This window comes from Cynoglossus semilaevis, chromosome Z, assembly GCF_000523025.1.
Source record: "Cynoglossus semilaevis isolate Cse_v1.0 chromosome Z, Cse_v1.0, whole genome shotgun sequence".
NCBI lineage: Eukaryota > Metazoa > Chordata > Actinopteri > Pleuronectiformes > Cynoglossidae > Cynoglossus > Cynoglossus semilaevis.
Window position 1 is genome coordinate 6,577,788 of NC_024328.1, and position 27,008 is coordinate 6,604,795.

The window sequence follows — 27,008 nt, forward strand, 5'->3', positions numbered from 1 at the left end:
ATATGAAATATATATTTATTAGGGCTGACATATATTAATGTGTCAACTAGATATTCATGTGTGACATTAATCATATTTAAACATTTTAGGCAGGATGATGCTCTCTGTGTATCCACTCCTCCACTTTCCATCCACTTAACAATGCTTCAATACACAGTCAGATTAAATATCGTCATTTACACGCACTATTTAAACAATTTTTGTTTCACAGAAGCACATGAAAAGTAAAGCTGAAATCATAATCATCTCCACGCCTGCTCTGTGTGAACTTCTGACACCCGGTGTTTTAAAAACAATGATTTTAGCACTCTGTTTAGGAGTTCCACTGATGTACAGGGCAAATTTGAGTTTTTCAAATTAATCAGAGGTACGAGTCTGTCTGGGGAAACCTCTGCTTTTAAAAACACCTTTGATTTTCAACTTTCAAGAAATGTGTTTAATTAAAAAATAGATTTTAAAGTGTAAGAAACACTGAATAAAGCAATAAACAAGTGGAAAAAGTTTGAAAATGATTAATAGAAGCAGGAGGTCAAACAGAGGTCATTGGTTTTTGTCCTTTCTGTGAACTGCAAAGATAATAAGAAAAAAAATCAAAATTTTAATATAGTAGGACAGAAACACAATTAAGTGTGTGCTGGTTTCCCCGCAGGGAAAGGTGACAGAACACTTTAGGTCTAGTGGAAAATTAGAAGAAGATAAATGAAAGCAGCCTCTGCTTCTCACATGCCTCCGTTTTCTTGAACAACATTAATAACCTGTTGGGTTTTTCACTATTTCATTTAGTCTGCCTTGAACAGTGGGTCACCGTTCAGTCAAAGTGACAATCAGAAATTATTCACTAGGCATAAGGAATGTGAGTTGGTCTATGCAGTGATAATTTAATACAGAGCTGAGGTCAAGTAAAGGTCATTCTTTTTATTCTTTTTCTCCTCATCTGGAAGACGTGCTGAGGAGTAGAAGAAAAATGACGTGAGGCCCAGCAGTGCGCCGCACAAGAACAACAACAACAACAATAACATGACGGCATGTGACCTCTGTATCACCAGGCTCAGCAAAATTCACAGGTTTGATGCATGCAATGCTAATTGTTATTTATTACATTATTGTTAAAGGTGATTTAGGATGGATTCTGTATGTATTTGTCTACCTTATATATGATGAGAGGTCAACATTTTTTTAGAAATATTACTACTATTATTATTTTATTTTATTTTATTTTATTTTATTTTTTGCTAAATTCCAACAGGGTGTTTCATATGTCTAAGGACAGAAAATTAAAATCTCAGAAAAATTGTAGAAGAAGACACCACTAAGCTAGGAGTGGTGTGTACATTAGTGTTGTTTAATTAATGTTAATTAACATTAATGTTCAATAAAAAACAGAGATATTTTGAACTGTTTTTTTAGGAGTTATGAATCAGTTTTTGTTTCATAAAGTTGCCATAACAGTGTAAACAGATGTTAAGTTTTTAATTAGCATATTAATAACTGAACCAAATAAATTACATCAAGGGCAAAATTTTGTAATTATTGACCTGTGGTCATTGGCCATGTGTAGAGGGTTTTTGAGTCAGAAATGGCCCACGGGCCAGGAGTTTAAGCAACTTGCACTAAGTCATGTGTTGTTAAAAACTGCTGAAGAAGCCTGGGAAATGTTCTCTAACATGTTTTAGTTGTTAAAGTCATGTGAACATTCTCAGGCTTGTTATACTGTATATAGAATATTAAAAAAACATTTTAATATAATAATAATAAAAAAATAAAAGAATAATAAAAATTAAACAGAATTTACATGGGTTTATATACATTTTCTCTGAATCATAGAGTCATTCTACCTGTTTCTAATGGGATTATTGTGGTGTCATGTGTTCTGTTTTATCTGTGGGTGAGGCACATGCTGTAAAGCCCTCATACACAGCCAGGCCTGAAGCTACCAACCACACTCTTCCTCTCTCACCACAAAACTGTCTCATTCCATGAGAGGAGACACAGCAGATGAAGCAAAGGAACAAAAAAAAGGGTAAGAACTGCTCGGCTGCATCACTGTTATGGTTTACTTTCAGCATGACTTCTCAGACCGCTGGTCTAATCAATACATCTGTTCAATTTCTTTTTCTTTTCTTTTTTTTTTACTTTCCTTATGATTACATGTTAAAAATATTTAATTGGAAGGGATAAAAGATGTCTTTGTGGCCAGTAAATTAGGAACATTCTTCCTTATTCAGGGAACTGAAGATGTGACTTTTTCCTTCCGATTTAACCTTTTGACATTTGTTTTTCTGTTGCACTAAAATGAAAACCATTAAGCCTCGGGGGATTAAAGGTTTCCCATATAATTAGTTTGGGTGTTGGAACACTGTGAAGGTTGGTTTTGATTGGAGGTGGTGGTGGTGCTGGAGGGGCATTAAATAACGCAACAGCTGTTAACTATTGTTTTGGGATTAGTACAGCAAAGTACTGTAAAGTGAATGTCATTCTTTAATCCATCCATCCATCCATCCATCCATTTTCATCCGCTTATCCGTTACCGGGTTGTGGAGACAGCAGTCTCCACCCAAATCACACTGCACCGTACCAACCCCCCTAAACCTTCCTGCAGGTGGTGAGTCCAGTGGAAGGTACCAACCTCCCTAACCGGGATTCGAATTTGCCCAGGAGGTGAACCCTGAGGTTCAACACCAATGACAGAGACATTGCCTCTGGGCCAAAGCGCCACTACTTCAATCATTCTTATCTATATTATGTATTGTAAATGTGAAAACAGTATAGACCTGCAATATGTATAAATGCTCAATTTTTTTATGGCCACTGAGTCACTTGTAATGTTGGCTTGTTCAACAACCGGATTATGGTATGAGAACTTACGACAATTTTTTGGTTGGTTTGTTCGTGAACCGAATTGTTTGAAAATGGCGGCGTACGACAACCGAGTTTCCACTGTATATTGCTGGAACAACAAAGTATTACACTACACTGGTGTGGATACTAGTTCCAGAATTCCAACATTGTCTGGATTAAGGTTCTCAAAATCCCGGACTGTGGGCAAAAAGTGGTCACTGACATGTGGCCTATAACTAGACGTCAGTATGATGTAATCTGCCCCCGTGCTGTTGGTTTTCAGCCCTTCAATGAGATGGCACGGGTAACAGCAACCCAAAGCTCATTTTAGTTGTTGACTATTTGTTAAGAGACATTTTGATCTAGATTGCATAGTAAGGTAACCAGGAAGTGACCTATTTGAGTAGCCACTCTGCTGACCCACAGATGCTCCTAACTACAAACTGTATATGACATTTTGTCACTAAACAAAACAACAAAAACAAAAAAAAAAGTTTGTTGGGACGCCATGGGAAAATTTTAGCATTTTAAAAATATTTATTTTCAATTCCTAATAAATTTCTAAGGAAATGAGCTAGATTGGGTAAAATTATTTAAGTTAGTAATGGAGCATCAGTTCTCTCCATCAGATGATAAAATGGTTCTGAACCAGGAGCTGTATATTTGTAATATGATCCGTTCACCTGCCTCAGTCTCCTGACGATTCAGCTCTCAGCTCCCTCATCAATCTCACCATTGAACAACCTTTGCAGAAATAAAACAGAATTTATTTTTGTCCAGTAAATATTTACAGGTCGCATTCACCTAAGATGAAATGAACCAATGGCCCACCAGTGGGAATTGGTCCACTAATCTCCCAGGCACTGTTTTGTTACAGATTACAAATTGTCCCCTTCATCAGAGAGTCCACAGGTTCTTTGTTTGTATATGTAGGCGGAGGGTAATAATTATATGTGGCCCATACAATTTTCTCACATGGTATATCACAGTTAACCCACATAATGGGCTGCAGGTCACTTAGGCTTCACTCCGGAGGGGTCTAATGCAAACAAAACTAATAATTAGAGCAGTCTTTATCCAGCCTGGTTAATTACCTAATTATATGGTCCCAGTGGAGTGGAGCAATAACCTGTCATTTTTATGCATGTGCTACGATGAACAATGAATGTCAGTCGACTCTGATTTATCTTCTAACAAATGATCATGTTTTTCACAACAGGACTGGCATTTTGGGGAATTCAATTCCCGTCAGTGGTGTGAAGGGGCACTTGAGCATGTTGTGAGTGGTACTCAACATGCCCCCTCCCTAGTTTTCAACTGCAGTGCTGATTATAGGCTCTAGATTGTGCATTAGTGCAAGTATGTATATTTGACATGAGTGAAGTGTATATGATACCCACTCTTCTCTGTTCACTGTATGGGTTTCCTGTGTGTGTTTCTGTCTGGAAAACACTTCCATCCATCCATCCATTTCAGCCGTCTCCATGACCACCGCCCAAATCACACTGCACCGTACCAACCCCCCTGAACCTTCCTGCAGGTGGTGAGTCCACTGGAAGGTACAAACCGCCCTAACCAGGATTTGATCTTGCCCAGGAGGTGAACCCTGGGGTTCCACACCAATGACAGAGACATTGCCACTCTGCGCCACTGGGAAATACATTTTATTGTAAATACAAAAGCAGAATGAGATAACTGAAATCCCAACTATCTGCTAAATTTAATTTAACGTTTTTAATAAGGGATATTATTTGCCGATATTAGCATTATGCGACATTAGTACAAAACAATATTGGTTGTTACTCCAATAGTGAAAACCTGATTACGCAGTACCTTGGTTTCGCCCAGATGATGTGACTTAAAAATAGTTTTGAAGTGAAAGCTATTTATTGTCATTGTGAGACAGCATACAACATAACATGTGTCATCTGCCTTTAAAACTTTATATTATTATCAGTTGATATCAGAATTGGAAATTAAGTGCTTGGACAATATTAATCAGATATCAGCAAAACGTTATTATCTAACATCCCTATTTTTGATTATTGAAGAAAAACATGACAATTTAAAATAATCCCAGATTACAAACAGTATAAAAATATAACTATGAATATTTTTTGGCTCATTATCCAGTTTTCCATGTCCAACAGAAAAGTTGCAGGTTCAAGTCCCAGCTCCACTAGTGTTTTGGTCTCTGGACCAAACCTAACAATAAGCAGCATCTAAATAAATATGTGTAAAAAAAATGTATAAATAACAACATAGTATTTTGAAGTAAATCAAGTTGGTCATGTAAATATATAGAGCATTAATATCTCATGTACAAGGAAAGTAAGTTAAACAACTAGTAGATATGAATGACAATTTAAATTGATAATTTAATTTAATAACATCCTGGCCCTTGAAAAATGGTCTGTTCAGCAGAGTGGACCATCAGAACCACACTCCTGAACCGGAAGGACATTTACTCAAAACGGTGCTGGACTGGGGCTCTGAAGATCCTCAAACAGCCCTTCTGCTCCAGACACTATATCTTCTCCCCTGTGCCATCAGGCTGACATCTCCGCTGCCTGAGAGCCAAGACAGAGAAGAGGTTCTTTCCACAGGCCATACACTTCCTTAATCTTGGACATTAAAATTAAACTCACCCTTATTGAACAAGCATGTTTTGCATGTACGGTACATGTCTTTTGCAGAGACCAATATTGCACAGTCGATTTTACTAATTAGTTTGTATAAAACAAAAATGAATAAAAGAGCATTAAGCATGTTAAAAGCTAATTTTACTATACATTGTACGTTGTGTAATTGTGCATATAGCAAATACAAGTTTTGATTATATTTTTGGTCAATTTTGAAAAACCCAAAATATTATATATTTTTTCCTGAATTTTAACCACAAAAAGTATATAGGTACACATTTTGATGCAAATTAGTGAATTTTTATTCATTTTTCTTCTTTAGAACATTAGTAGTATAATATTTTGCCGTGATCAAAGATTAACATACCAAAAATGTATATTATTTCTACATTTTGGCCTTGAAATAAATAATGGCTGTATATTTCAAGGCAAATAAGTGCATTTTATTTCATTTTGAGTAACTTTTATTTTTGAAAAGAGTTGTGGACTCTGACACATGACGTCCACTTAGTTTGATTTGACCATAAATTTGATGACTTTGGACATGACTTGACAAAGAGTAAAAAGAATTGGGATAAAACGTATAATTTCACATGACTTGAAATTCACGTGAAAATTTTATCTTTCATACATACACTTTTTCATCATTATATACGATTTTGAGGCTTTTTTCTGAAAAAATCATAATTGTTTCTACCATGTAAGTCAAATGTTGAAACATTTTCATGAAAATATTTGAAAAATAAATGTCTAAATGTAATCTTTTTCTGTATGTTTTCATCAAAATGTTTTAACATCTGACCAAAAACGTTGGTTTTGCCAAACCATTCAATTTTATTTTCTAAAACCTTCAAAACGCTGTATTGTGTAAAGAAATAGTTTTTAAAACAGTTTTCTTCTAAAAATTTGTTTCAAACCATGAAAAACATTTTTCAATATTCGACCAAATTTTTTTAAAATATTTTTTAATTTTTTTTTATTTTTTAAAAATGCTATAATTTGATCAGAAATGTGCAGAAAAGTTTTAAAAATTTTCATTAAAAATGTACTTCTCTAATATTAGGATTTTGTTAAAAATTCCAAAAAATAAAAAAATTCTATTAAAATCTTTCTCTTTCCAAATAAATTTTCAAAAAAAAAAAGCTTCCCAAATAAGTTTTCAAAAGTTTTTTTGAAAATGCTGTTTTGATGAGAAACATGCAGACAAGATCAAATTTTGTAAAAAAAAAACAATTTTTCAACATTTGACTATAATGTCACATAAAATTATGATTTTTACGAAAAACTCCAAAAATGTCTTAACGATGTACTCCTATAGTATGCTCATCAATTGTTGACGTTACAAAAAATATTTTTGAACTATAATGTAATCCACAAATAGTGTAGACTAGAATTCCTACAGGAAGAAGAAATGACACACACAAAGATAAATTTCAGCTATTGTATTACCACAACAACAACAAAACATAAAAGTTTGTTTCTATGAATGTCTTTCTTTCAATTGGACCCTTTCAAAAAAGAAATTGTTTCTCCTTTACCAAAAAATTGCAGCAAATTTGCAGCATCTCCAAATCCTCCGTCCCTATTGTCCTACCACGCTGAAATGACGACAGATGAAGGGGGAGAGGACCTTCCTCTGTCCTGATCTTATTTTTACTGTTGGCTTGCCATCCCTCTTGTCAGGGTAGAATTCCACCCAATTCCAGGATAAAGAAAAAACCCAGGCTGTATGATATAACAAGGTTGTAATAAATCTATTGCCTTTTCTTTTAACCGTACATTTGTCTATGCACACACATAATATACACGACACAATACTAGGTCTTGCTAACTTATGGTGCTAACCACTTCGTTTTACAGCACCCACCGGAAAAATAAAGAATAAGGAAAACAATATTCCCAGGGTCACATCTGATCAAAAGAGTTAGTATCTCATTATTATGAAATAGTATCTTGTTTTTATGAGATGCTAACTCATAATAATAAAATTGTATCTCATCATTTTGACTATTGCTTTTTGTTTTTTTACCCAGGTGGCAGAAATGTGCATCCATAGAGTTTAGTTCTGTTGCTGTTTTTAAGCAGAAAACAAAGAATTAGAAGGGACAGATTTTTACTATTTTTTTTATGCAGTTGAAGTTATGGCCTAAGTGGATCTGTGAGAAACTGAGTGGCCTTGACTTTCTTTGCAGTTTCACAATGATGTTTCACAAAGTTTCATGTTGTTAGCGACTATTATCCCCTTAAAAACATCTGTCTGTGTCACCATATTAAAGTTGGGATTACTTTTGGATACACACGAATTCTGGAATCTTTGATGCTTGGGGTTAGAAGGACACATTTGTTAACCACATTTCAAAGGGGACAGCCAAGTTTCAGCACTGTGACGCAAACAGCGCTTAGCGCACATTTCAGCGGGGTCTGATTTGAGGCACAGCAATCGCGGGCCCACTGGAGGCAGACATGGGGAGAGAGGTCGACGTTTTCACGTTTTCTCAGCAACGCCTATTTTGTTGACTCTGGGAGATGAACGCGATAGACAAGATGAAGAGAATGATAGTGGAAGTGTGGTTGGTTTTCGGGGGTGGTGGTTGATGGTGCTGATGATTATGATGGTGATCAAATGCTGCAATGACATACCTGGCTCCTTCACAGGTAGGAGACAGCAGAGCAGATATGATGGCAGTATTGGGCTGACAGTGGGGGTCCTGGACAATAACAGAACTATAGACCAAATCACATTTAGCGAAAAGATTGCCAATGAGTTGCAGGCTGGTCATCATCGCACAGGCCTCCGGCTGTTTCTGTTTACATTGTGAAGGACAATAAAGGAAGATTGAATGTGACTTATTGAAGGCTGTTTATAGGTTGGAGGAGGGAAAGGATTTATAGGTAAATAATAGGTAGATTTACGTACAGAGGTTGCTGTAAGCAAGGTTTGAATGCCTTAGTCCATAAACAGGGTTTAGCCGCAAAAAATGTATTCTTTAAAGAATTCAAAAGAAACAGGCAGCCTAGACTGTCTCGGGTTCTAGAAGATGTTTCTTCTCTCTCCCTCAGTTCTGACTCACTGCTGGAAAAATAACCAATAAAATCAAACAATCTAATCTTGTTTGTTTTTTAAAAAATCATCAGTTACCACAGGAGATCAAACTCTTAATCTTACAGCTAAGGTAAGGCAAGAAGACCAAACACTCTCCTAAAGTTTAGCCAATAAAATGTGTTTACACAGAGACATGTTGTCCTGAGGCGTTAACAAGTTAATCTGAACATAAAGTTTGAACACTAACCACTTTTTTGTTGTTGTTGTTTTTTGTTTTTTTTTTTTTGTTACGGCAAAGAACAGTCTGAGCCCCAGCACAACCACTTACACTGTCAACCAGCATCAGAAGAGTCACCCTGTCTGGTAACGACACACGCACTCCGGCGGATGTCTCCATCTGTGTGTGTCACTCTGGTTCTGACAGCCTCTCTTTAGTCTCTCATTCTGTGGATGGAACTACTTTTCTGATTCATCAATCCTCCTGAGGATGAGAGGTGCAGACAGGAAGGAGGAAGAAGTGATGATAACGAGGAGGAGGGAGCAAGCTGGGCCACACTGACCGAGTGTCCGTCCCTGATTGAAATAACAGGTTCTGGAATGACGCGCCATACCGCTTGTGAAGCTTAGCAGCTACGTGACGGCCCTGGTCGATAGCACTTCACCGCACGGGAATATGAGAATTATTGATCTGCCTTTTGCCTTGTAAATGTTTGAGCACAAAAACTGTGATGTTTCTGTAGCCAACCTTCAGTCAGTAGGTTTTTCTTTCCATCACCCTGACTTGTAAAGAGAAGGAAAAGAGAGAAAATGTGACTCGGTCATATTGGACAGAGAGCTGTGTTTTCTTCTCAGCTCTGTGATGCAGAGGTCGGTCTGGTTGCTGTGGTTGTTGTGGTTGTTACATCCTGGATTTGATGGATTGGAGGACAAAAAAAATTAAAAAAATAGGCATAATGAAGGAGCACAGCTCGGATGGAGAGAGGTTACAACCGTAGTCAGGCGGCCTGTCCCGTGGTGAGACAAAGACTGGGTACGAGGGAAGGGGTGAGACAGATGAGGGCAGGACATGGCCATGACCTTCTGTTTTTTATGCAGGTGTAAGGCTATATTTAAAAAAAAAGCCACGTACGACTTTAGAAAATAAATGTCTCTCTTTACATACCAGCAAAGAAGACATTAATCTTGGGATTAAAAAAAACTAAAAGGTTTACATGAACCAGAGCTGATGTTTGATGGATTTACAACAAACAACAAGCACATGAAAAGCCCTAGCAGTCTTCACATTATGTACCTGACTGAATTCTGACTCTGCTCAACCAACCAGTATCTACCACCTGTTAAGTTAACGGACCCATGAGTAACTCATGACTCTAGCACTGAGTTAGCGCAGTCATTTTCAGCTAGCTAAAACATATAGTTAATTTCTCAGTAAGTTAGTTTGAACCACTCAGACATGACCTTTGTCCTACATTTCCCTGATCTGGACCAGGTCACTCGTAGCATAGTGGTCAGTATCCCCTCCTGTCACACGGGGTTCAATTCCCCAACGGAAAGTTTAACTGTCGGTTCCATAATGTAGTGGTTAGAATGCCTGCCTCGGAGGTAGAGAGTCTGGGGTTTGATTCCTAGAGGAACTTGATAGGGGCTGCCCATTAACAGCATATCTGCTGCTAACACATCAATTTCCCAAATATGGGATCACGAAAGTACAAATTTATTCTTATACTATTTATTCTACTGATCTGAGATCAGAGTAGGAATACAGAATGGCAGCATTCACACTGCAACCTGCAAGGTCATAAAAGTTTGTTCCACTCAGGGCTAAACACAGACAGAGCATTGAAGTCAAGATGCTAATCACTGCGCAGCCACTTCCTAGCAAATTTCACACACTTTTTCTTTAATGTGCTGCTCATAATGTCACTGATAGCTGTGAAGAGGTTCTTATGCGGTTCCACAATCACTCCTTTCAGGACAAAATCTCTCAGCCTGTTTGTCTCTGCTCTTCAACATCCCAGGGTCTATTAAATAGTCTGGAATAAGAACTGAGGAAAGAAGAAAGTGAATGTGAATAGAATTAAATGGGTGAAGGCAGCAGCGTGGCAGAGAATTGGACACATCTGCTGTGATCAGAGGAGAGGTGTGGCTCTGCAGACCTCTAAGTAGCTGGATTAACCACTGGCCACGGGGCTATTGATGTTATTGAACTGACAGCCTGATGAATGGAGTCCTTCTGCAAGGTGTGTGACTCTGTAGCTGGTTAGCGTGTTTACAGGCCAGTGACGGAACAAAGCAACAAAAAAATAAAACAAAAAAAAAGTTTCTCTTCATCACATCATGTGTGATTGTTTCAACAACTATCTATGAGTACCTAGAACTGTTTGTGGAGGAACTGTTGATGCAGTGGACGACATCGATATCTCACTTTTTTGGTTTTAATAAGCTTAGTGTGTATATTTGAATGCATGCTGTTTTTTTTTATTGGCTTTCTCCCACAGTCCTGTCTCCAATGCACCACTCATTCAGCGTCTGCTGGGTTTGGCTCCAGCCCTCAGTGAATAATCAGTATAGATAATAGATGAATGAATATTCCCCCAGGACACATAAATCAACATCTCCAAGTTAATTAATGCTACGAACATTAACCTGCTGTCAGACGCTAGATTTATGTTTGTCAATAGGAATGTTAAAAAAAACACACACACACATAAGTGGACACAAGTCAGATGCACCATTCAGTGGCATGAATAGATTTTTTTTTTACTTTTTAACTGAATATTTTACCATTAACTGTTTCTCTGCCAAAAGGTGTAATTTGATAGAAAAAAAGACATTTAATTATATTTGCCGAGCGACGTTGAGACATTTTTTCCTATTATGCAGTCTGTTGGCATATAAACAGGAACTAGCAGAAGTAGATTAGCATAGTAGCAGTCACATGTTTTTGGCCATTGCAGTATTTTACTTTTCCCATCCAAATAATAAAGAATAGTTCCAGAACCTTTTTTGTATAAATACACAAAGCTGTAATTATAATAATAATATATAATATTAAAACTAATCATTAAGTTGCTAGACAACCTGCTAACATCTAAGCTAACCAAAATGAAAACACAAGACAATAGTTTGTTTAGGCTTGTAGCTGTCAGATATGTTAGTAATTCTGAACACATCTTTACACGTGATGATCAACTGGTGGCCCACAGGCCAAATCCAGACTGCATTGGAATGCAAAACAAACATCAAATAGTGTTTAAAAAAAGTCACTGTCTAGAAGGATTCTGACACCTCTGAGAAATATCGGTGGTGACCCATTGCCCAGAGCTAAACTAATGATGTTGATAGCTGATGCTAAAATTAGAAGAATGTTGAATTTCAAGTGAAAGAACAAAAATGCCGCCGTGCAATTCCTCTTAAATATAAACAATCAAAGCTTTTTCTAAGAGACACAGTTTGTTGCTTCTTCTTCTTCTTGGTTTTTAGTTTTTACACCTACTGTTGATACAGTGTTATTTTAAAGATCTAAATTTTCTTCATTTATCATCCTCTAAAAATCAAAAATCTTTTTCTTCTTCTTGTTTTTCACCTTCTAGAACCAGCAGGGAAAACGTCATGTACATTACGACAGACTCATGTTAGAAAGATTTGCGAGTCACTGCATCTAATATTTCCTCACTCCTGGCATTCAAATGTTTTGACTGGAGAGATGAGGAAATGAGAAAATGAACATGTCTAAAAATTTGTTTGACTTTAAATTTGACACCAACCCTGAAGCGTTGCTCACTGAGCTGAAACACACATCTGAGTCCAACAATATATACTGCAAAGACTTTTTTCTTTTCTTTTTTTAATTTTCCTTAATACTATTTCAGGCTACTATTGGTGCAGGTATAAAATTGTTACAGGGCCACTGGGTGAAAAAGTGGTTAGTGAATTTGCCTTACAGCAATAAGGTTACATGTTTGATCGCAGTGGTCGCTGGTGAGGACTTTTCCTGTATGTAGTATCATGTTCTTTCCCTTTGTATGTATGCATGGGTTTTCTCCTGGTATTTGGTTGCCACCCACAGTCCAAAAAAATATATGTAAATATACATGTATATATCCAAATATATACATGCATATGATGTTACATCTTCCTATTAAGGACATTTTTTTTCTTTCTGTTTTTCATTCAATACCTGTTAAATGTAAACAGTTGAAAATTTGGATTAGTCCATTTCATAGTTGAAAATGATCGTCTGCAGTAAACAAACGTATTAAATTCTATTGTTCCTTTATAATAAAAAAAACTAAATGAAATCATGTTCCAAGGCAGAGAAACACAGCCGTGTTATTGATGCGCGGTGCGTCCAGGTCATCTGTTTCCTCTACAACATCTTGGACAAGACACATTATCATTCTTTCCATGTGGCACCGGGAGAAAACAAGTTCACTGTACGACAAGATGCAGCAACAGAAAAACTCTGATTCCTTTCAAATGCAGCATGCAGTGGTTCATCCTTTATTCATGTAATGTTTATTCAAACAGCATCCCACCGCTAACACTTTCTAGCTGTCTTTCACTTCCTCATGTCTAAAACTGTCTGTTGGACACCGCATGATGACACACACACACACACACACACTTGCATGTCAAACACAATACCACTCTCATGTGGACTTGTGTGAATGTAAACACACGTGGAAACAGACTCTCTGGCTGTCTGGTCTGGCACAAACAAGCAGCATGTTTCAGTTTTCGTTTTGAATATTTACATAGAGGCAGCGTCCCTGGGGTGTTGTTAATCCAATAATAAGGTCAGGAGGATTAGTCATATTGGTCTTGGTTCCTCCCACTGCCTGAGGAGAAATATGAAGTTAGGGTTAGAGTCCACCTTCAGCCAGATGTGCTGCAAATCACATCAACATTTAGTGGAGCAGTCATCTGACCACAGCTGAGTGGGATCCTCCCAGGTACAGAAATCAAGCCCTGATCCCCATCTTAATAGACCACACCTGCTGTATTTGATACACGGAGAACCCGAAGCTCTGGAAATGGATCAGGAAAAATCCAGAATGTCAGCGACAGCTGGACAAATTTATCCTTTTATGGAAACAATCTGCTTTTGTCATCAAAAAAGAAAAAGGGAGAACAAACATTAGCTTGGCTTTCAAACCCAGTCGTCAGGCCAATCAGATACTGCTGATTGTTGCTTCAGCTCCTATTTCTTTTTTTTACCTCCTCCTGACCCAGTGCTGTGTTTCTTATCGGATTTAACTTAAACAGATTTAGACGATTTTTTTGGTGGGGGCTGATTTATACATTTCTTTCCTTTTATTTCGCCTTAAAACTGATTTAGTTTCATGGGAAACTTTAGGAATTTTGTCTTGCGTGTCCAACTAACAAAGATGAATGTTAATGACATTAAAGTGTTAGATTTAGTACAGGCAGATGAGTTGATTTTCTTACTTCATTGGACAATAATGTGACAGCAGTTGGACAAAGTTTATCAAAGATATTTGTTATTAAATTCATTTTTTTTGTAAAGACTTGTTGCTGACTGGCCATGGTTTATGATTGATTCGAAGACATTTGTTTTTAAAGATAGGAACGATAAACACAGGAGGTGGGAGGAGATGTGTGTGAGATTTTTCTGAGGAAAAACTTCCATTTCACAAGATTTCGACATCACTGACAAAATCAAAAGGTCACTGTTTGAACCAACAGACGAAAATTCCCCTGGAAACTTGTCACATAGGCTGGAACACTCACGTGCACATGCTCATACACATAGCGACAAACACACTGTGATTGTTCTTGTTATATTTAGTTTTGAGATACCAATCAGGCTGCATTTGATGAGGTAATTCCTGGACATAATTAAAATGCCCCAAAAATAAGCACAGAAAAGATTTTCCCAGACGCGCCGGTTGTCACGTACTCAACTGTTGACTGAAACATTAGAAGTCATTTTAAGGTATTTTCTAAGTGTTGTTCTACACATCAATGACTGTGTTGCTATAATAATTATACATATTATGTTAAGAGCGTCTATTACATTAATTGTGTATAGAAACAAATGCTGGAAAAATTCCAGCCTTGAAAAAAATATTCAATCTTCTTAAATAAAGCTAAACTGTTCAGAGTCGATTCCCACCATTAGCGAGTGACAAAAAGGTTAAAAGAAAGAAGAATTTCTCAGCCTTGTATGTTGAGATTAAACACATTAAATAACCAACTGTTTTGCAGTGTGTAGCTGCTCTAAGTATGTTGTGATGGGCAGTGGTACAAAAACAGCTTCTATTCATGTCTTTATGTCCCAGCTGTGAGGGTTAAAGCTCAGAGAATTGGGCTTTTCACTAAATGTCGTTTCTTCAAATCCCTGCCCTGGGATCATGAGAGAAGAGCCAAGGAAAAAAATCAAGCACATTCCCGTAGAACTTTTGTGGAACTGACCCTGAGCAAGGCAATTAACACCCGGCTGGTGCAGCACAAACGCTCAGTAAACAACAGCAGGGAAACCTCGTCTCCCAGAGGTGCAAATGTGTGCAGCAGAACGTGGGTGAATGGGACAGTTTGTAGCCCGAGTAAATGGAGGTAAATAAATAAATACAGACGGCTTCTCGGAGCCAACAGCAGCAGAGGAAGCACTGCATGCTGGGGTGAAAATGATCCCCCAACTCTGGCTAAAGAGCACAGCGGGGAACACTGCCTTGGCCCAGGTCCTGTTTAAATTCACCTCATTTCACTTGATTCAAAACAATATTCTCATTACACTCTGTTGGCTCAGTGCACTGTCATTACATTTGACTTTCTGAACATTGGGCCCTTTGGTCTAATACTGGCTCTGATTCTAACCTATAAAGAACCTTTGTAACATGTCTGTGCCTCATTATTACCAGGTCAGTGTGTGGCGCGGCACCGGAGAACGTAGCGAGAATAACGCTCGTTCATTCAACACCTCTCCTATTCAACACTGCATTTGTACAGCTGGACATTTATAGGAATTCTGGGCCCATACTCCTACACAGGCACTCACAGAGATATGCAATGACAGCACACACAAGCACACACACACAAACACACACACAGACATATACATCCAACTCCATACTCTGACATCACTCCACACCACTGGTTCCTGTCCAACCTTCAGCCCCCACCTTGGGAAATCACCCAGAGCCTGTCCAGTTACCAGGGCGTGAAATACACACCCCTGGAAGGCAACGGAGGCGGGTGGAGGTGGGCGGTGTGGGGCCAAGAGGTGCCGAGTTGTAAGTGTGAGTGTGTGAGGTTTGGAGATGGAAAATAAGGGTAGAATTCAGGCGAGAAAATGCAACTGCTCAGAAGGGATCGGATGGAGTGTTGATTAGAGGGTTGGGGTGGTGAGAGACGGAATTGAAGATGGATTAAACGGACACAGGGTTTTCAGAAACAGAGAAGGGGAGCGAGGAAGGGAAGCTTTGAAAGGAGTTCTCGGGCGCACACTTGGCCTTGAGGCTGGGCCTCCGTCACGCCTCACATCTCTGGGAGCTACTTGGGCCAGGAACTCCGGAGGGAAGTCAGCCCAACCTTTGTTGCCGTGAAGGAGTGGGGAGTGACAGGGCATACCAGCATGTCTGACATGTCAGAGCAGTTGGCTGGGAGACCCTGGATCTGGCCGATTCTGACGCTGGCCATCTGTAGCTTTACAACAGAGCTGGACTATTTTAATTGATGGAACCCACCCTGGGGAGGATGTGAGAGCGTGCTTGAAGAAGCAAACAAAGGCTATTTGGTCAAAGTGCCCCAAGGTTACCCAGACATTTTTTCAGAAAAGTTAATACTCTTGAAGAAAAGGTGAAAAATAAATTTGTTTTGTGCTGGACACATTTATTATAGATAGTAAAACTAAATTAGAGATAAAAAAATGTTTTTTACTGTATAAATTTGATCCTTTTTAAAAACCTGCATAACAACTTTTAACAATCTTTTTTGACACACCCTTGGTTTCATGATCTTGAATCTACACATAAACTGTGAATTTCATTGTTATGGTTTGTAGACATCCATGAATGAATCTGTCTGTTAAATAATCTGGGAGCATAATTTATTATTGTTTTGTTTTAATGCATTTTATGAACCGGTGGTTTGTAATTTAACATGCAAACAAAAGCTGAATGTTCTTTGAGTGTGAAGAGAGCAAGAAAGAAGCTAGAAGACAAATAGGAATGCAAATGACGAGATTTCACTTTTGCCCTGGTCCCCGTTGGATGTATTCCCTGTTATTCCATTTTCTAAAAGAGCTCCCTTTAATGTCAGCCTGCAAAGGCAAGTGATGAAATGGAGCAATTATGTATCCATTTGTGCTATTCAGGTGAAACCAGGTGTAAAATTTCCAATCTGTGCACCTGCTCCATCTTCAATTCATTGTACTTCTACAGCACTGCTCTCCCTGTTAGACAGTAATAACTGAAATATGGACAAACTATTACAAGAAATAAATCTTTTTATATTATTTTTGTGCTTAGGCGGCATGTTTTTTTTGTTTGCATCCGAAACAAGTTTACCCTGAAAAGTAATGATAGTATAACACAAACAAATCTAATGAGGAAAAACACTTCTGAAGCGCTGAGTTGTTTGTTTGAAATAAGAGGAAAAATGTTCTGCGATAAAACAAAATTGTCCATTGTTGTTCTCAGTTCCACGCCCAAACTTAGAATATTAAAAAAAGGAAAACAATGGAGCAGCGTTGTCATCATGTGGATGAAGACAATTTCATTTGTTTTAGCAGAATCCAGTAATCAAGTCATCTCCCATCTTACTGCAGATTAATTTTCATTTTCCAAACAGTTTGTGCAAATAAATATTCATGAACCACCTTGAAAAAACATTCAGCGACTTTACTATGTGGTCAGCGGAGAAACCAACAAAATGCACCCCCCCCGCCCCCCCAACATCCTTACCCCTCCCTTTTCTGCAGCTGTGCTGATGAGGGGGCGGTGGATGTGGTGGTGTTGATGGTGGTGAGGGGGCTGGGAAGGAGGGGGTAGTTCATGATGAAAGACTCACTATCCTCGACCTTTCCAGTCTAAAACAAAGATTTGCACAATTAACTACTTTTAAATGTCATCCAACTGCCAAATCTGCATATCAACGGCAGGCCTTGCATAGAGATGAGGATGTTTGCGGAGGAATCATTTTTCTCCCTCCATCCCGTCCTGAAGACAGCGAGTGGGGGCTTCTCTTTCATTTTGTCCGGGAAGGAAATGTAAATGTCAACGTATCTCGTACGAAAATCCTTCTGTTGGTTATTAACCTTTGGCGTTTCGAAACTCAGACTGTGCTCTGCCTAAACGCTGCAATTAACTCGGGCTTGAAAGACAGAGACAACATCTACATGGAGCCAAGTGATTGGAGGAATCAGTGGCTCTATCATCCCTGCAGCTTCCTGAAACTCTCGCTTCTTTTTTCTACCCTCCTGCGATTCATTGGTTGATATTCTTCCCCGAGCAGTCTGAACAAGCCTACTGGGAAGATGTCAAAATTCAGTGGATTAACAAATCTTATTTCTTTTTATCTTCATGGACAGAAAAGCTAGGTTAGTTGTAGCCGCCGGTGAGAAGAAAACCATTATACGAGAATTTTCTACTCCTACACATCATGCTGAGGACTGCCGGGGACCTTCATGTTCAAGTTTAATTTCCAGATCTAGCGGCTGAGAGAAAAATTTGTCTTCCCGCTAAATGACAGGAACCTTCCACAACAAGTGAAGGAGCGGCTGTGTAATTTAAACTCAGTCTCCTGGTGGTCTCTGTGGGTCCGCTCTGAGCCTGAAGTGCACGGTGCTCCTATGGAGTCATGAATACCAACAGGGAGCAGCTCAAAGGCAGTGTCAGTTACAAAGTCAACCCATTAACATCTTCACTATTCAACACTACACTGCTCTCAGCTGCAGAGTCAACACAGTGGAATAGGCAGTCTCCATACCACAGGTAGGCTGGAGAGGCAAAATACATCCATGCTACCCAGGGAGGAGGGAAGCAAGGGGGGCGTGGGGGGTCGGTGGTACATGATGATTGACGGGATATATTTATCTTTCAAATGTTGATGGATATTGATGCTCTCCGAATACTTTAGCAATATTCAGGGAAAAAAATGATTGACATAATTTCCATGAGAAAGGTAGAATCGGCATTTGAAGAGGGAGGTGGGGGGATGATGCCGAGGGAATGCTGGGTGGTGCCAGAGTAAAGTTGATTCAGTGTAGGATGAATAGAATGGAGGAAACCATGTGCAGTGTCGACCCTCCGCAGTCAGTCGGTCAGTCAGTTAGTCAATCAGTGAACCAGAGGAAAGATTTTGTCTAAACAGAAGCTACTGGAAGTGCAGCTTCCAACCAAGGCTGTGGAAAGAAAGGATAAGATTTGTTTACAGAAGCTACTGGCAGCAGCAATTAAGAGGCCATCAAGTGCTGAGTCGGGTGTTAATGTGAAGACCACAACCACTGTCTGCATAAACAAGTCACTCCAACTAAGCAGAAAGAACACAGCTCTTATTATGAAACATTTGGAACAACAGCACTGACGTTCTCAGGTACCTTTTCGGAGACCGTTCTTAAGAAGAGCAGACTTCCATGTTGTTAAAGCAGAGCTTTAATTGGATGAACACATGGCATTCCAATTCTTGGGAGGAAGTTCAAAGGAGTCTCTACTGCAGGACATCTGTCAATGTCACTGAAGATTAGGTCTTGAGAAAACATTCATTTTTCTTTGGAGGACAGGAATAACGCCCTTGAAGGTCCAACGGACGCCTCCTCTATGGTCAGTGTCACTTTTTATCAGGGCTGCATTAAAAATGTAATGACCACATGAATATTTACCAGCTTTAATTACAGCTCCATGCCTATCCAGCGTGTCCCGCATTCCTTTTCTTTCTGGAGGGCAGTTTATCATCCAGGTGCTGACCGAACACCTCACTCCATCTTCATAGAAATTGCAAAAATCCAACGGTAGAATCAGTGGCATACACTTACATTTGCAAAGCCGCTAAATGGCAGCAGCAAAAACTCTGAAAAATGAACAGTTTATCTAAAAATATATATGTATGTATGATTTGTAGAAAATATTTAAAACAAACACAGCCAGAATGACAGTGCAGACTGGGATTCCAGATAAAGGGAAACTTAGAAAATGCTCAAAATATCAATGCATGTGCATTGCAACATGGAGACCCTTCTACTGAACTGTTTTTTTTTTTGTTTGTTTATTATTATTAAGGATGTGTGTGTATCTATAGTAAGGCTATATTTCAATTTAATGTCAGGATTATAGTGAAAAAAAAAATTAAAGCCTAATCATTGCTTTCTGCTCCAAAACTGGTGGGATGTGGGAAACACATTTACTCTGAGAGGCTGAGGAGCATGTAAGTGCAGAGTAGAGGGAAAGAATAAGACAGGAAGTGTGGTCTGGTACCCCCTGACAACTGTACAGGTCTCAAAGGAAATAACCAACAGATACCCTCAAGGACTTCCAGGTCAAAACCACTTTGTCCAGAAATGAAGTCAGTAAAACCAGACGTTAGGCCAAAGGACTGAGCTGGAGGGTCTCACTATAAACCCGAACACAAAGATCAATATATTTTCTCTGCATTAATGAGGACATTTGGTTTTAGGAAAAACATGTAGGAGCATTTAAATGAATGTTTTTGATTTATTGAATCCATAATTCTTATTAAGTATCGTGAACCAGTTGTCAAAGAGCTTAGCATCACTGAAGAAATAAACTAAGCTTGAAATATATAAATGTATATTTGAATTTATTTGTAATTATTATCCTTATACTGTACCATCTTTGACTAAAAACCAAAACTGTGCTCAATTATTTACACACAAATCTTACGTATTTGAAAAAAATGTTATTATTATTTTATATTTTTTAATAGTTTAAATGAGAAATTAAGTCTACCAGTGCAGTATTGTCATGTGGTTGTTTAAAATATTTAAACAAAAAAAAATTTTTTAAACACTGAAGGTGTTAAACAAAATTTTATACTTACTAAAAGAGATAACAAAATTATTTAAAACTACTAATTTGATTAAATTGCTATTATCTTAAACAAAAAAAAAAAGAAAGTTTACAAACTTATTAAATAATGTTTGTTATTTAGAGAATGAAAGAACAAAGAGGTGAATATTTGATTTGGCCTGAGGTAGTCGTCTTTTGTTGAATAGTAGTTGGTTGAGAACAACATATTTGTAATGAATCAAATACTTTATTTTATTAATTATATTACTGTTTCAAAATGTCACCTAGAATTGCACCTAAAATCTGTCTTTGTTTGGGGTTAAACTTCATCTTGTCACCATCATTCCAGTTGCTAAGGTAAAAGATAAGGTCAAACATCCGCTCCACACTCCACAGTCATTCTACTGCTTGCTTCAATCCCACACACGGAAAAGGCAGAGCGGTTGAGAACAGTTGTAGGAGTAGTGTTTTATTTAACTTTATGTAAATCCAGTCATTTGCTGTTGCCTAAGCAGATCAGGAATCAAGTGTGTCAACTACTGGCAGAAAGCAGAAGTGCATTTGGGAATTAGAAAAAGAAGAAGAAACTGGAAAAAATAAAAAACAAAACAGAAGATTTAAACGTCCATTATTGAAAGTCCTGTTAAAACTTTTTTTCTGAACTGTTAACGTTGCTGTTAACCGTTAAGTTTACACTTTTATACTTAAAGCTTACAGTTGCTAAAAGTTGTCGTTCGTGTCTGTTACAGCGTGTAGAAGTTGACCCAACATCTGGTCCACACCATAGAAAAATACCCTGGTTGTTTGTATTTTTACTGTACAGCGGTGACTTTGAACAGAATAGATGAAGAACAAGCCTCAAGTCTTCACTAACCTGGTTACGTCGTTACCCAAATGCCAGGTCAAAACTATCAAACGATCTGCTACATAACTAAGGTTACATGTATATGTTGAAAAACATTTGACCAACTAAATACTACACTGTACTTTTATTTATATATACAGCAAATATATATATTTTTATACGTAAATGTATTTGATCATATAATGTGTTAGGGGGTCTTACTAAATGACAGGTGGATAAATATTTATTTAGTAAATTCTAGGGTTGGTTAGAGGTTACTAATTGGATGTAACCAACTTAAGGCAATGATTTTCTCTTATCACGCGGCTAACGACGCTAACGTTGGGATGAAGGCAACATCACTTTGAATTATCCTTTTTTTTCTTATTCTGTATGACTCACTCTGATACTGTTTTTATCTATACATGATATTTATAGCTGGGCTTTGAACCTGAGCTACATGGATGTCGTTATCAGCTGGAGGCCGAACGTTTGAGGTCCAACATCCAGCTGAAGAAATAAGAGGAAAAATATCTGTGTAAACGTGCAGTAATATATAATCAACGCCACTTTCTCAAGGTCAACTTTCTGCGATTGATTCTGCTGATACTGGACTCAGTCTTTATTCTGTAACAAATTATATATAAAAAAAACATGTAGTACTGACAAAGTAAACATAACCGATTTCTCACCCTCACGAAGGCGCCCTCTGGAGTGAGTTCTGAAAATAAACCTAGTGAACAATAGGGTGAAAAAGAAAATTGTAATTGATTGTGAATCTGTTCAATCAGTTACAGTTGCAATAATGTCAAAGATGGTACGATGATGATGGTAAGAATAGTGTTAGTGCTAGAGTACGTCCCAGGACCCAGACCACGCGGCAGCAGAAAGTTTTTTTTATTATTATTCTTACATTATTCAGAAAGTGTGGATCAAACAAGTAGCCTTTCGTATCACTCAGTACCCTTCAAGTAGCTTTCAGTTTCAAAAAATGGTTTGTGACCCCAGGTCAGGAGATCTAGTTTGAAGAATGGATCAAGGTCTTTGTTAAAGGAACATGAGCTGAGAATTTCACAGAACGGGTTCAACTTGAGGAGCTAAACCTTCAAACACCAATTTTTCTGGTACAAATGTCCAACAAGACATGAAGGACGTAAAACTATATGAAGCTGTAAGGAACACTCTTATCATCGCAGTAATAATATCTCATTGGAGAACTAACAAGCTCGTTCACTACTCGAGGCTCTTGTCAAAGGAACTACACGCTCAGACCTCATTCCTAACTACAGCCAATGGGAAGGACAACTAGGAGCTACTGCATGACTAGTGATGACCTACGTTGTTAAATACTAAGAGGCCCAGCATTCACTCCATTTTATTGTGTTTCTTTGTGACCTCTGCTACAAATGAACCAGATGATGGATCTGTACACAAAAAGGACCTCTGTGCTGTGTGTATCTGTGTGTGTGTGTGTGTGTGTTTGTGATCCAGCAGTAGCTACGAAGCGTTCGAGGTGTTTGGGCTCCAGCCCATTTGATAGGCTCTTTCCAGGGTTCTCTTGCAGTCCTGCATCACCGTGCTGAACACAATGTGGGGGTACTGCACCACCAGCCTCTCCACTGTCTCCTCGCTCACCTGCAAAACACAAAAAAAAGGAGACAGTGAGGCTGAGGGGGATGATAATGATGACAATGACGAAGAGTGACCTGTCCAGACTGTAAGAGGAGTTCCTCCTGTTAATGCACTCAGAAGAACTCACTGGAGAAACAGAGTCTGAGAGTTCAACAACAGGTGAGTGGATCTGAAGTCCTCCTGGAGCAGGACTTCATATAGACTTCAAAGGTTTCATATTGAAAAAATGTTTGTGCAAACCAATAACCAATTACCATAATTTGGGAAGTAAATTCATTAATCAGAAAAGACAAAAATGTTGTTTCAAACTAATAAAGATTGTACAAAAAATAAATAAATAAAGAGTAAAACAATGTAACAAACTACAGGTTTTAGTTTTAATTTAATTCTCAGGAAGTGAAACTGTTGTTTGGGGGAATGTAAGTTTGTAACAATTATTAAAATAAAATATTAAAATAAAGGATATTCTACTGCAGCTACTAATTGTACAATACAAGCCAAAAACACATCAGGTAATTAATATATTAATTTATTTTTTTTGCTGGTGACCACTACTTACAGACCTAATCCTAATTCACCTTCACCTTTATTATTCTATCTTAATACTAATCCTAATTCCAAGACTAAAGCATGAACCTCAAAAGACTCTTGTCCTCAGCGGGCACTGACGCCCCCACAATAACAGTGTATATAAAAGGGTCCCACCAACAGTAGTACTTTTCCAACAATAGTGTCCCAGTATAGTAATACCAAGACCTCACACACAGTCTACATGGCTTTTTAAAAACACTGTATATTTGTAATTAAATCTACTGTGGACGTCTAAGACGACACACACAGATGTTACCACACATTTATATATTCAATGATAAAACTTTCTTTCTTTTTTTTTTTCAAAATCATCCTCTTAAGTTTATTTGAAGGGCGTGGTGAGGGCCTATGTAAATTAAATTAACCAATCAGCTAAAACCCAAATAAATTAAATAGAAATGCTGTTTAAGTTTTAATAAACATGTTATTAAAAAAAAAAAAAACAATTTAACGACCTGTTGTTTGTCTCTGTCAGACAGCAGCTCGTACTGAAACAGCACATTTACCAGTCACTGGCCTGTTGTAACGGCAATCTAACAGATTGAAATGAAAGCTTGGCAATTTTTGAAGAAATTGTTAAACTTTTAGTGTGTACACATAAAGTACAGTGACCTTCAATGTTAACTTTTATTCTCTACAAAGCTTTGGTCACAGATGTACAGCTAAATATTCAGTAATAATGAAAACTATAATTCAGACCAGGGGTGTCCACCCCTTTTTTTGGATCAAGAACTTTTTTACAAATGTGTAAAATGTCTTTGTGAAAAACATTGTCACAAGAGATTAAATGTAAAAATCTTCATTTAAATTGATCACTATTCACCAGTACTCCGTTTGCGATCTACTGGAAGATTGCGAGCCACTTATTGAACACTCCTTCTCTAGACTAACTCATTCAAAACAGTACAGTACAGCACTTTGTGTCACATGTAGAGGTGACAGTTCTATTGGCTTTATCATTTTAAAAGAAATTAAATTAGACATTCAGTTTTGGAAACCTTTGCAGGACAATGTGTGTGTTCATAAACAGAATTTCCAATGAATTGTGGGTAATACATTTCAAAGAAACTTCACAGAAACACAATGGTGGGAACATTTGTGGAAGGAACCATTAGGAAAACTCTTCAAACTGCTCTCAGGAAGCAGGTGCATTTCTGTTGAAGGTTTCTTCCCAGAAAAGCTTTGACAAAAATAAAATGAAACTAATGAACTTTTTTGGAGGTTCCAATTCACAATGACCACAGGCATCAGCATCAGAAGACAGGAAAGTGTTCCAGGCTGATGAGACTTTCTTGGTCCAAATGAGCTCTGCAGCACTTGTTTACCAGTCCATTACTCTGTGAGACCATCACTGAGAGCCACGAGAGAGAAGGTCTGAGATTCTGACAAAAAGCAGAGGCAGTGACCCCAGAGACCTGCAGGGGTTAACCGCAACCCACCCTGAACCGACACCCAACCCATCCATAAGTGTGACACTTTCCAGGGAAAAAGATGTGTAAACACTCAGGCACATGTTAAACACACACAGTCCCCCACAGCTGACTCCCCCTGACCCCCCACAAATGTAATCCCTGAAAACAGTTTGGTCTTAGTTTAAGGGATGACTCCTGCTCAGGTCAAGAACTGTTTTTGTCGTATCTTTCAGGACAATGTCTTCTGTTTTCCTCCCTGACTTAGAGGCGAACAACTGCAGTTTAAAAAATCAAGATATCCAGAATGGACAGATGGAGAATCAATGTCTTTGGGGTCAAGGAAGAGAAGACAGAAAATATGTACAATTTAAGTGAATGTGATACAACTACAAGACCACAAGAATCCGATGATCAGATAAATAGAAAAAAACCAAAACTGTTCAAGGTTACCTACATCTTATTTCGATTTATTTTCTCTGCTTTGTCATTGTAGAAGAATTTAAGGAGAACATTTTCACAAAGCTTATCTCCAATGCAGGCCAAAGAAAACAACAACAGATGTTGGGAGACGGCCTTTCATTTCAGACAGCGCTGTGACACTTTGACCTCTGAGTGGAGGAGCTCAATAAAAAACAAAAAAGAAAATTGGCAACAACAAAACTAAATGTCAGATGCAAAATAGTAGCAAAACAAATGAAGCCCCCGTCTATAACATCAAATAAAATAAATAATTGATGAGTAACTCAGATTTTTTTTAATTTTTTGATAAACAGTCCACAGATGTTTGAAAAGCAGTTTTTTTCAAAGGCTAAATTGACCAAAAACAAGTGCAGGATATTTTTTTGGCTTAATATACAACATTTTCAAAAAATAGCATAAGTAAAGGATTAAAAAAAGTCTAAAATAAAAAAAATATATAATTGAAAAAGTAGTGAAATGTTGTGTTTTTTTATTATGTGCTACATTCCTACATTTTATGGGATGTGACCCAGACTTTTAAACTCACTTCCAACTTAAATCCATGATTTACATTCACCCTCGCTGTTGTCAACTGTTGGATCAATTACAACAAAATCAGAAAATTAATTCAAATTTAAGATCACTGGCATTTGTAGAATGAGTAAGTTTCGAGTAACTCTTCTGTTAGTTTGTATGTTTAATGGAATCTGTGAAGAAGCTAAAACAGTCTATAGTCCTGGTCTGAAACTGTGGCAAAACATTAATGAATCAGTTACTGTGACATAAAACAAGAGCGGGGCAGCAGCTAAAACAAGGTGCAGGCGACGAGGTAAAGCTTGTTGTGACACTGGATGCGGCCTCATTAGCAGGAACAATGACAAACCTCTGACTACCTTCCTAACCAATTACACCATATTCTTGAACAGAAAATAAAACATCCCAGCTCGTTAATCATGGCTTAATTACAGTTAAATCAGATCTAAAGAAGAGACCTGTGAAACTGATGGGAGGCCATAACATTCATTAAAGCTAATTAAGTGCAGCTACATTGCAGAGCTCACGCAAATAGGCCCCTAATCAAACTGCTGAGTCATTTCCTAATTGCTACTCACAGTTGCTGGTATCACTGTGATGAAAATGATTGGGAAAAAGTCACCGTTACACTGACCTGGTCCAGAGATAAAAAAAAAAAAAAAAAAAAAGGATTCGGCACTAGCAACTTGCAAGTCCAACATGAATTAAGGTAGAACTAAATTAACTGGCGAATGTTCATGGTGCTTAACGTGACCAGACACCAGACCACTGGCTTTGAATGTTGTAGTTCAGGTTAGCCCTAAAGGATCCTTTACTCTTACATTATGGTGCCAACAAAAGAAAATATATTATTATTGTCTTTATTATTTTATTACTATTTTTAGGGCAGCGTTCACGATCATGCACTTCTGACTATGTGCACTATTTGGCGCTGTAGCATTATTACAGGGCCTCGATTTCATATGCATATTTTTATATATTCTTATATTGAAACAAAAAGCAGTATTATTGTCATGTGTAATTTCT

General features: G+C 37.9%; 1 protein-coding gene across 1 annotated transcript in view; it reads right to left on the minus strand.

The window, feature by feature from the left end:
• Positions 1 to 20,958: 20,958 nt before the first annotated feature.
• Positions 20,959 to 27,008, minus strand: part of fbxl17 (F-box and leucine-rich repeat protein 17) — a 203,787-nt gene continuing 197,737 nt past the window's right edge. Inside the window, exon 11 of the mRNA XM_017042934.2 lies at positions 20,959 to 22,989. Coding sequence (XP_016898423.1) covers positions 22,852 to 22,989 — 138 coding nt within the window. The 3' untranslated portion in view covers positions 20,959 to 22,851. The remainder of the gene's footprint in view (positions 22,990 to 27,008) is intronic.